Here is an 11,604-nt window from a genome sequence, read left to right on the forward strand (position 1 = left end):
TTTATCCACAGTTAGTTACACAAGTTCAAACATGAAGCTTTAATAAGTTGTACATATGCACAATTTACTTGTAATATTAAATTTTAAGTAATATGCATCAATAAACAGTACTTCATGCATAAAAAATGGTTTTTAAAAGTTTTTTATCAAATGTTTTATAATATAGTATAGATATAACTAAGGTATTACTAAAATATCTATTCATTTAATATCCTAACAAACATTTAATAAAATGGTAATTTTCATATTTTTTAATTAAATTAAAAAAAATAAAAAAGTTTAATGCATCTTATCTCTCGTCGCAAATAAATTTTAATGATTTTCCTAAATGTGTAGAATTTTTGGATCTTGAGGATTCTTTAAAAGTCAACTTTCATAATATTTCTATTTATTAAATTTAAAATATTCATTATATGAAAAAACAATTCTAAAATATAAATTTAACATATAATTTAATAAAAACATATAATTAATTGTCTAAAATACGTTTTTATAATATAAATAAAAAGTTACAAAACAAAACTAAAGTTGTTACTTCCAAATAATAATTATCAAGGGACAAAAAATGAAATCGTGATTGGAAAATTTCAAGTGCAAATCATTATAATTTTAAGAGAATTCAAAATAAAAGAAATATTTTTATTACGACCAAATAATAAATTAAATCAGAGAAAGCTAAATGCATATATCTATACTATATTATAAAGCATTTGACAAAAACTATTAAAAATCATTTTTTATGCATGAAGTATTGTTTATTGAAGCATATTACTTAAAATTTAAAATTACAAGTAATCTTGCGTAAGTACAACTTATTAAAGCTCAATTTCTAAATATGTGTAACTAACTGCAGATGAACACAATCAAATACAAGATAAACATCAATTTTAAATATAGAAAATATAAAATATAATTAAGATAATTATTGAGTTCTGATAGAATATATAATTATTATCTTTATAAAAAATTATACTATTAAATCAAAATCAAATTATTTTGTTATTAAATCTAAATTAAATTATAATAAAAAATTGAATTAAAGAAATTACACCAAAAGAATGAGAACTACTAAATAGTTAATTTGATACTAATATCGATTTATTTTTTTAAACTTTTATGTTATCTTCAAATTTATATCTCATTCAAAAATAAAAACAATTATCGTTTTTCCAAAACCACATAAAATACACTGTATTGCATGAATACTCTTCTAGTATGTGTATATATATATATATATATATATATTTCTTTCTTATATGTATTAAAACAATTAATGATTTGACATGATTTTAATATAAATAAAGTGTACATAGAGCAATATCCCTTTAAATGAGTCAAATATAGGATTTAATAGTATCTTCAACAAATTCTCTAAAATAAAGATAATGAAATTTTGTTCTCTATTTTATTTCAACAGATTTCCTATATTGTTTTTTTAAGGGGCCGTTTACCAAATGCTTATCTGGGTAAGCACTTACCAAGTCACATTACCTTACCTGATGAATATGATAAGGATCAAGAAACTTACCCGGTAAGAGCAAAGGCAAGGACCGAGAGTCTTACCCGGTAAGTGATGACGATGACTCTTACCACGGTTAGCGCTTACTGGATAAATTATTACATACAATGTCGTTTTGGTGAACTCAAATCTTATTCAGTAAGTAAGAGATAGTGTTGAATTTTATCGGTAAGCGCTTAACGAACAAGTGTTTAGATAAACGGCTCCTAAAATAGAAAAAATATTAAAAAAAAACTCGAAGTTTAAAAAATTGTCTCAAACCTGATGTGCAAAAAAATGATTTTTTGTATTCATTTCCACCAATAATATTTAACAATATTATTTTGATATATATATATATATATATATGATGATGAAAATGCAGAATATTTTTAATGATATAATTAATTATGAAATATTTTAGATAAATAATATGTTGGAATTAAATATTTTTTTTAAGATTTTAACTTTTGATTTTTATTTTAAAGAAACCAATATATATACCTATCATTTATGACCAAAAAATAAACATTTATTTCTATAAAGACCATTGCATTAAAAATATGTAAAAATTATTATAAAAAAATAAAAATACAATATATATATATATATATATATATATATAGATAGTAGCATAGAGAATGGATTAGGAATCAAGGTCTTTTGAGTTGACCCAAATTCTTTTAGAAGGTACTCAGACAACAGGTGAAAGGTGACCAAAATCAGGATTAAGCATTTACTTTTGTGAGACTTACAAAAGCACAAAACACTCCCCACCCCATTAAACACACCATTGAAATGGAGCTCAGAATGATGAAATACAGCTGTAAACTCTCTCTCTCTCTCTCTCTCTCTCTCTCTCTCTCTCTCTCTSTMTMTATATATATATATATATATATATATATATATAACTTCTATATATCTCTCTCTCTGACTTTGTGTGTTCCCTCACAATATTATACATACCAAATATAAAAGTATGGTGTCATAAATTAGAAAAAGAGAAAGTCAAAATAAGGGGGATAGTCTCTCAGCTGCCTCAAACCCCTTTGCCAGCCATTCTTTACACCAAAAACCAAACAAACCCCTCTCTTTAGCGGTTACAAAGTCCACTACAAAACCTAGATTTTCTATTTTATCACCCCCAATTTTGCTTTTCTTGTCATGTTTCTGAAGATTTACGATCGGTGAGTTCGAATTCAAGACACCCATTTCTTAATTTTTCCATAAATCCTTTGATTTTGTTGATGGGGTTTGTGGGTTTGTTGACATGATGATGGGTTTGGTTGATCATCATRAWTTTTTKSYYTTTTTTTKGKTTTWTTTWAWWAWTYYTTKTTRTTTTTCGATTTATTTTCAGGTTCTGAATTTCGAGGTTAGGGAGGCTGAATTACTGCTACATGGGTAATTTATGCTTCAATTCTGTTTCCAAGGTGACGATTGTTCATCCCTCTTTCTGTATATGCTTTCAGTTTCATGTGTTCTTCAGTTTGATTTCTAAATTTTGTTTGAATACAAGCATGATCAATAAATTGGTTGAGGGAATTGGGTTTTYATAATTAGGGCTTGGTTTTCTAGTAAATCCCCAATTAGGGTTTGTATTTAATTACACTTATTTGATGTAAATTAYAAGTAATAAAGACTTCAATTTTGACCAATTTTTGAAATTCAAACAAAAGGTATTGGATTGGATGTATGGATTATGAAACTGTGGGGTTATGAATGATATCATGTTAGCCTCTTTGAAGTTTGAGGTATTCGAAATTTGGTTTATTCCGCGATTGAGTTTCGTCGCCAATTCTATGGTCGGTCGTCACTCTTGATCGTTGAGCCGCAATTCCGGCATTATTTAATGAGATGTCGTTTTACCATCATGGTCAAAACTGATTCGAAATTATGTGATCTTCATTCGATGTTTTTGCACATTTGTAACAACGAGATTGATCTTTCTCCGCTGTCAAAACTTATTTAAAAAGTGTATTCATTATGCCCACCATTGGTTTATGGTTTAGGGTTTCATGGTGTTTTTGTTTTTTCGATCAAATGGCCGTTGAAAGTCAACGTTTGACTTGTGAGATTATAAATCCGGCGAGCGCGGGTTTTTGGGGAAGAACTCGTTTTTGTTGCCAATTTGACTCGATCGCACTATGTGAGACCTTGGTTAATGTTGTTTTACCATTAAGGGTAAAGTTAACTTTTTTCTTGATATGCAATCGGAAAAATTAATGTGATTTTTATCTGTAGCAAGTTCTCCCCCGAACTTTTAAGCTCGGTGGTTGACTATTGTTGACTTGCATGTTTATGCACATATATACGACATACACACACCAACACCCTACTTCATCCCATCATGACTTATTAAGAACTTCAAGGAAACAACTGCTCTACACTTTGGGGTAGACCAGATACATCCCCACCCCAGACCTTACTTCCAAATGGGATATATTGGGTTCGTTTCTTTTGGTTTATGTATATGGGCCTATATATGCTTTTACTTACTTACTTTTGTTCGTGCTTCGTGCACCATATGTGTCTATATTCCCTTATACATATATGCTCACACTCATGCACAAGCCAGGGGTCTTCACGTAGACATATGCTCTACCCTTTTGGGCAGAGATCAGGTCTGCATACATCTTACCCCCTGACCTTACTTTCAAGTGGGATTTACTGTGTTGGTTTATAAATAAAGTGTTTTTTGTTGTCCACTTTAGCTTGCAGGTGCACAATCATCAAATGGGTCGGGCAAGGGACGAGGCCACCAAGGGACGGTTAGATATGGGTTCACCCTAGTGAAAGGGAAGGCTAATCACCCGATGGAAGATTATCATGTTGCCAAATTCATTCCTTATCAAGGACGTGAGCTCGGACTCTTTGCTATTTACGACGGACATCTAGGGGATAGCGTGCCTGCCTATCTTCAAAGGCATTTGTTTTCCAATATCCTAAAGGAGGTACACATTATGATAGTCAAACAATCTACTTTCCATTCAAAGTTGACCTAAAAACCATTAATTTAAATGAAAATGCTCATAAATAAAGTGCTTATAAGTTTCGTGACGAAAAGGTTAATAGAAAAGGCGACCCTGGTGCACCAAGGCTCTTCAGCTCCTCATGGGTTCCATCTGGATTCTAGATGAAACCCATGAGACCAACTGTTACTTCTGTGCTTTGCAAAGAGGTTGTTTTCTCGACTGGAATGACCTTCCGATCACAAAGGAATAGCGTTACGAGTTGCTTGAGGCTTACCTCTGACAACATAGCGTTTATATTCATTAAAAATGGAATGGAGGGAGTTTTTCCTCTATCGGCTTTTGTGACCCGATGTTTCTCATTACTCCATGTTGACATTAAGTATTTCCAAATTTCGTAAGATGCATGGAAAAATAAAAGCGAAACGGATAATGATCGATTGTTGACGTATATGCCGTACATACGTATGCATGACTCTCGCTTTGATTCCTTTTTTGTCTTTTATGCATCATATTTTCACTTGTAATCTAAATACATACTCTCTTTGGTTATATTCTACGTCGAACTTCTCGAGAATCAGGACGGAAAAAGAAATAAAAAAATTGAACATCACGAGCACCCGATATGCATGCTAGAAAGAGTTGAAATTACCTATTACCCCTCCGAGATAGTGATAAAGTAGTTGTGGTATCGATTATGGTTCAAGATAAAGGATCGTGTTGGTCGATAATCTTTAAATCGAAGGAACAACTTGTTTTTCGAAAATCGCTTGACCATGTGATGTTTCCTGTGATGGCAGGATGAGTTTTGGACGGATCCAAACCGGTCGATTTCGAAAGCCTATGAAAGAACCGATCAAGCAATTCTTTCTCACAATCCCGACCTAGGAAGAGGTGGGTCCACCGCAGTTACGGCGATTCTTATCAACGGTCGCAAATTATGGGTGGCAAATGTCGGAGATTCTCGGGCAGTTCTTTCGAGGAGAGGGCATGCAATTCAGATGAGCGTCGATCATGAGCCCAATACCGAGAGGGGCAGTATCGAAAATCGAGGAGGGTTCGTCTCCAACATGCCAGGTGATACTTTTCGACCCTCGGATTAGTCGTTTTTGGGGTATTTCTAAGGTTTATTTTTCATAAACAATATTATTTTCTCTTTGGACTCTTACCTCCTCGTGGGATATAAAGATGCGCAAAAGGACCAGACTGTTCGGTCTAGGCCTGGCCGGACCAAGATGGGTCCAGTCCGTCGCTCCTAAATTGGTCCTTTTACTTGGCAGATCCGGGCCGGGTTTTTTGGACCAGTTTGACCAGGTCGTTGACCACATCAGATCTTTTAGGACCACACCATGCCCATCTATAGGGGGATATGTTGGAACTAGGTTTCTTTTTTAGGAGATACGATAAGAGATCGACATTTAGTTGATTGTAAGTAACGTTTTCGTGGAATGATATATCAGGAGATGTAGCAAGAGTGAACGGACAACTAGCAGTATCGCGTGCTTTTGGAGACAAGAATCTCAAGAATCATTTACGTTCCGATCCCGACATAAAACACCGAGATGTCGACGCGGATACCGAGATCCTCATCCTCGCAAGCGACGGTTTATGGAAGGTAAAATGAAACTTTGACTTCATAAAGTCAACAAGATCGACCCTTGACACCCTCTTTTCCTAATCGGTCTTGATCCAGGTTATGACGAACCAAGAAGCAGTGGATTTAGCGATAAAGATCCGTGACCCAGAAAAGGCGGCCAAGCAACTCGCCATTGAAGCACTGAATCGAGAAAGTAAAGATGATATATCGTGCATCGTGGTTCGTTTCAAATGATTGAAGAAGAAGAAGAAGACGACGAGTATGTGCAGTATAAGATGTAAATTATGGAGGGTTTTTTTTTTATAATTTGCAGGATTTAAAGATTTACAAAGTCGATCGCCATCGAAAGGACGGTTTCTTTTCGTTTTCTGTTTTAACGATATCGAAGTGTTTGCGTTATTTTTTGATTTCTTGAAGGTTTAGATTTATATACTTTTGGGTTTTGATGGCAAGATTTGAAGGAATTATACACATCATGGTTGGCCATCTTGTAATGCACCTTTATATGTACCTTTGTCCCAACCTTCCAATGAGAAGCTCAAAATTGTTGAAAAGATGATGGGAGATCTTAGCAAACACCAAGATCTTGATGGGATAAATATGTAAATATGAGAAAATTTGGGTGTAATTTAAAGAACCTAAGAAAGTTGAGGGGGAATTTTAAAATTTCTACAAAATTATAATTTAAATAGTGAACTACAAATTTGGTCATGACTAATATATATGGTCCATGTTATGACTAGTAGATATGGTCCCTGTAAATTATGACTAACGTCCATGAGTTAAACGATCATCCACTAACCTCTTGGACTCTGTTAACTCAGGGTAAAAAGCATACTTTTACCCTTTTCTCACATTTTAAAATGCATCGGACCTTTTTTTTTGTCTTTTTCTACCACAAGGAGCAAAAGCGTTAGGTGGTGTTTGGTTCGCATAATGCTTTTGAATAAAATGAAATCTGTTAAAGGAATTTGACTTTGAAGAAATTTGAAATGGAATTGTTGTCAGGTTCGACCACCTGTTTGGTTGACAGACATTGGAATAAATTTGTTAAGGAATTGGAATATAACTATTTGGTTCGCAGAATGTAGCTTTGGAATTGGAACGAAATATTGGTAAATGACCAAAATGTTTTTTTTAATCAATTTTTTTAAAACTAAAAGTACCTTATTAAAATTATTATTTAATATGTAAAACAATATAAAATACACAACCCAAAGATAACCATAAGCCAAACGACGTTACTAAATTGGTGGTGGTCGGCGGTGGTTCAGACTGGTGGTGGTCCACGGTGGTTCAGATCAGTGGTGGTCAGTAGTGGTTCAAATGGCAGCGACTAGTGGTTCAAATGGCGGCGACCAGTGGTTCAGATCGATGATGGTCTGTGGTGGTTCAGTTGGAGGTGGTCAACGGTGCTTCAGATCGGTGGTAGTCACTGATGGTCGGCAGTGGTTCAGATCGGTGATGGTCCGTGGTGCTTCAGGTGGCGGTGATCAGGGCCGTTCCTGAGGTTTTTGATGCCCTGTGCGAAGATGCAAAAAGATGCCCCTATGCCTTTTTCTTAAGCAAATGAAACGACAAAAGATACAATTTTATTAAAATGAAAAATACAAAGGGGGACATAAAAACCAAAACCCCAAATATAATTATATCACCTAAAACGATATCTTTGTGCATTTCTTGAAGCAAAAATATCAATTATTTTTTCATATTCAACATTCGCTAAAAATTTACTTTCAATACTCAAAATTGCTAACGCGTTTAGCCTTTCTTGACTCATGGTAGACCGCAAATATGACTTCAGTAACCTTAGCTTTGAAAAACTTGTTCAATTTTTAAACCCAAATGGTTAAAAGGCCCAAAAATGAAAACTACTACTATAGTCCATATAAAATTTGATACCTCTTTGGGCTTTGATGCCTTGTGCGGCCGCACGGGCTGCACGTGTCCAGGGCCGGGCCTGGCGGTGATCAAATGTGGTTGAGATTGGCGGTGGTCCGTGGTGCTTCAGGTGGCGATGGTCAAATGTGGTTCAAATCGGTGGCGGTCGTCAGTGCTTCAGGTGGCGGTGGTCAAATGTGGTTCAGATCGGTGGCGGTCGTCAGTGCTTCAACTGGCGGTAGTCAGATGTGGTTCAGATCAACGGTGGTCCGTGGTACTTCATGAGGCGGTGGTTGGATGTTGTTCAGATCGACGATGGTCCGTGGTGCTTCAGGTGGTGGTGGTCGGATGTGCTCTGATCAAATGTGGTCGGATGTGGTTCAGATCAGCGGTGGTCCGTGGTGCTTCAGGTGGCGGTGGTCGGATGTGGTTCAGATCAGCGGTGGTTCAGATCAGTGATGGTCCGCAGTGGTTCAGATCGGCGGTGGCCAATGGTGATTCCAATCGATGGTAGTTGGTAGTGGTTCAGATCGATGGTGGTCTATGGTAGTTCAGATGGCGATGGTCGATAGTAGTTCAAATCGGTGGTGGTTCAAATGGCGGTGATCGATGATGGTTCAGATCGGTGGTGGCCGACGGTGGTTCAGATCGACGGTGGTCGACGATGGTCATATTGGGTTTTATGAGATTTAGGTATATTGGGTTAAGGGCATATTTGATATTATGAAAATAAAGAATTTCATTCCATCAAAATATCATGTAGTTGGTAATGAATGTTAAATTCGTTTATTTGTGGAATTTGTAGTATTTTCAAGATTTTTTTTTCGTGAAAAAGGAATGAACTAAACAAGGGAATGAAATTTGGTCAGTGAAACTCAACATTCTAATTCCATTAGATTTCTTCAGAATCTGTAAATCAAGCTTCCCCTTAGTCACTCTATCTTATATATACATATAACATACACACACATGTATATAGCATATACACAAATCTTTAATGATATATAACTTTGATGAAACTAGAAGCCGATGAAACCCTCTACCACCAGTGAACATCGTTTCGGCTAACCCTTCCTCCTCGTTGCTCCGATGAAACCCCAATTCCCTAATCATCACTCCTATGAAAACCTATATATGTTTCTAATGAAAACCTTTTGTTCCAAATATGTGGGATTGGAAGGGGAATCCAAATTTGTTGAAGCATCTCTTCATAAGACTTGTAATTGGCTTCACGTGAGACCCGATTGTTTTCGTAAGACCCATGTGATCACATTTTAACACTTAAAACTTCACAATAAAACATTGTGAAGGTAAACAAAAATATGAACCTTCGTAGAAAAAACATTGTGAATGTTACATTTACAATGTTTTGTTGTGAAGTTTCAAGTAAAAAAGTGGTGTCACGAGTCTCACAAAAATAGTAGTCTGGTCTCACATGACCCCAAGCCTATATATATATATATATAACTTGGAATCATGTGAGATCGGGCTGCTTTCATGAAACCACCTTTTTGCACTTGAAATTTCACAGTAAAACATTGTGAAGGTTCAGATTTTTTTTAAACTTTACAATTGTAAAATGTCAAGTGTAATAATATAGTCTCATGAGTCTCGTAAAAATTGGCTGGTCTCATATCATCCTAGACATATATGTATATAAATATATTTGTGTCTGTGTCTATTTATATTTTACTAGAAGGGTACTCGCGCAATGCAGCGAGATACATCTTGATTTTAATGTTTCGTTTTATTTTGTCCCTCTTTCGATGTTATAATACGGTTTTATGTGGTTTTGAGAAAAAAGTGATAATGTTTTTATTTTTGAATAAAATATAAATTTGAAGATATTTTAAAATATAAAAGTTAAGGGGACAAAATGTACATTGCAACAAGTTAAGTGTGTATAAGTAAAATAGAAAAGTTAAGGGGCTAAAATGTACATTGCAAAAAGTTAAATGTGTCTAAGTAAAATAGAAAAGTTAAGGGGCCAAAATATACATTACAAGAAGTTAACTGTGTATAAGTAAAATAGAAAAGTTAAGGGGCCAAAATATATATTACATGAAGTTAAGTGTGTGTAAGTAAAATAAAAAAGTTAAGGGGCCAAATTATACATTACAAGAAGTTAAGTGTGTGTAAGTAAGATAGAGAAGTTAAGGGGCCAAAATGTACATTGCAAACACTTAAGTGTGTGTAAGTAAAATAGAAAAGTTAAGGGGCCAAAATATACATTGCAAAAAGTTAAGTGTGTGTAAGTAAAATAGAAAAGTTAAGGGGCCAAAATATACATTACAAGAAGTTAAGTGTGTGTAAGTAAAATAGAAAAGTTAAGGGGCCAAAATGTACATTGCAAAAAGTTAAGTATGTGTAAGTAAAATAGAAAAGTTAAGGGGCCAAAATGTACATTGCAAAAACTTAAGTGTGTATAAGTAAAATAGAAAAATTAAGGGGCCAAAATGTACATTGCAAAAAGTTAAGTGTGTATAAGTAAAATAGAAAAGTTAAGGGGCCAAAATATACATTACAAGAAGTTAAGTGTGTGTAAGTACAATAGAAAAATTAAGGGGCCAAAATGTACATTGCAAAAACCTAAGTGTATGTAAATAAAATAAAAAAGTTAAGGGGTCAAAATGTACATTGCAAAAACTTAAGTGTGTGTAAGTAAAATAGAAAAGTTAAGGGGCTAAAATGTACATTACAAGAAGTTAAGTGTGTGTAAGTAGAATATAAAAGTTAAGGGGCTAAAATGTACATTACAAGAAGTTAACTGTGTATAAGTAAAATAGAAAAGTTAAGGGGCCAAAATGTACATTGCAGGAAGTTAAGTGTGTGTAAGTAGAATAGAAAAGTTAAGGGGTCAAAATATACATTGCAAAAAGTTAAGTGTGTTTAAGTAAAATAGAAAAGTTAAGGGGCCAAAATATACATTACAAGAAGTTAAGTGTGTATAAGTAGAATAGAAAATTAAGGGAATAAAGTGTACATTACAAAAAGTTAAGTGTGTGTAAGTAAAATAGAAAAGTTAAGGGGCCAAAATGTACATTGCAAAAAGTTAAATGTGTGTAAGTAAAATAGAAAAGTTAAGGGGCCAAAATGTACATTGCAAAAAGTTAAATGTGTGTAAGTAAAATAAAAAAGTTAAGGGGCCAAAATATACATTACAAAAAGTTAAGTATGTCTAAGTAAAATAGAAAAGTTAAGGGGACATAATGTACATTGTAGAAAGGTAAGTGTGTGTAAGTAGAATAGAAAAGTTAAGTGGTCAAAATATACATTACAAGAAATTAAGTGTGTAAGCAGAATAGAATAAGTAAAATAGAAAAGTTAAGGGCACAAAATATACATTACAAGAAGTTAAGTGTGTGATTGGAAAAAGTTAAGTGTGTGTAAGTAAAATAGAAAAGTTAAGGGGCCAAAATGTACATTGCAAATAAGTTAAGTGTGTGTAAGTAAAATGGAAAAGTTAAGGGGCCAATATATACATTACAAGAAGTTAAGTGTGTGTAAGTAAAATATAAAAGTTAAGGGGGCCAAAATGTACAATACAAGAAGTTAAGTGTATGTAAGTAGAATAGAAAAGTTAAGGGACCAAAATATACATTACAAGAAGTTAAGTGTGTGTAAGTAAAATAGAAAAGTTAAGGGGCCAAAATGTA

General features: G+C 33.9%; 1 protein-coding gene across 2 annotated transcripts; it reads left to right on the top strand.

The window, feature by feature from the left end:
- The first annotated feature begins 2,213 nt into the window (after positions 1-2,213).
- Positions 2,214-6,538, top strand: LOC112516971 (probable protein phosphatase 2C 9). 2 transcript variants are annotated; one of them, XM_025124250.1, is made up of 6 exons: positions 2,214-2,324; positions 2,859-2,931; positions 4,213-4,452; positions 5,271-5,547; positions 5,931-6,085; positions 6,164-6,538. In XM_025124250.1, the coding sequence occupies exons 2-6, from the start codon at positions 2,899-2,901 to the stop codon at positions 6,299-6,301; spliced, it is 843 nt and encodes a 280-aa protein (XP_024980018.1). In that variant the 5' UTR covers positions 2,214-2,324; positions 2,859-2,898; the 3' UTR covers positions 6,302-6,538. The 2 variants fall into 2 exon arrangements, with proteins under 2 accessions (XP_024980018.1, XP_024980017.1); XM_025124249.1 differs by lacking the exon at positions 2,214-2,324 and adding an exon at positions 2,491-2,685.
- Positions 6,539-11,604: the final 5,066 nt, after the last annotated feature.

The sequence above is a fragment of the Cynara cardunculus genome, assembly GCF_001531365.2.
Source record: "Cynara cardunculus var. scolymus isolate 2C chromosome LG 8, CcrdV1, whole genome shotgun sequence".
Lineage (NCBI taxonomy): Eukaryota > Viridiplantae > Streptophyta > Magnoliopsida > Asterales > Asteraceae > Cynara > Cynara cardunculus.

Excerpts from the sequence above, each read along its gene's own strand:
- LOC112516971 (XM_025124250.1), top strand. The coding sequence starts at position 2,899 with ATGGGTAATTTATGCTTCAATTCTGTTTCCAAG. Across the intron at positions 2,932-4,212 it reads GCTTCAATTCTGTTTCCAAG|CTTGCAGGTGCACAATCATC; the intron begins GTGACGATTGTT and ends TGTCCACTTTAG. Across the intron at positions 5,548-5,930 it reads GTTCGTCTCCAACATGCCAG|GAGATGTAGCAAGAGTGAAC; the intron begins GTGATACTTTTC and ends ATGATATATCAG.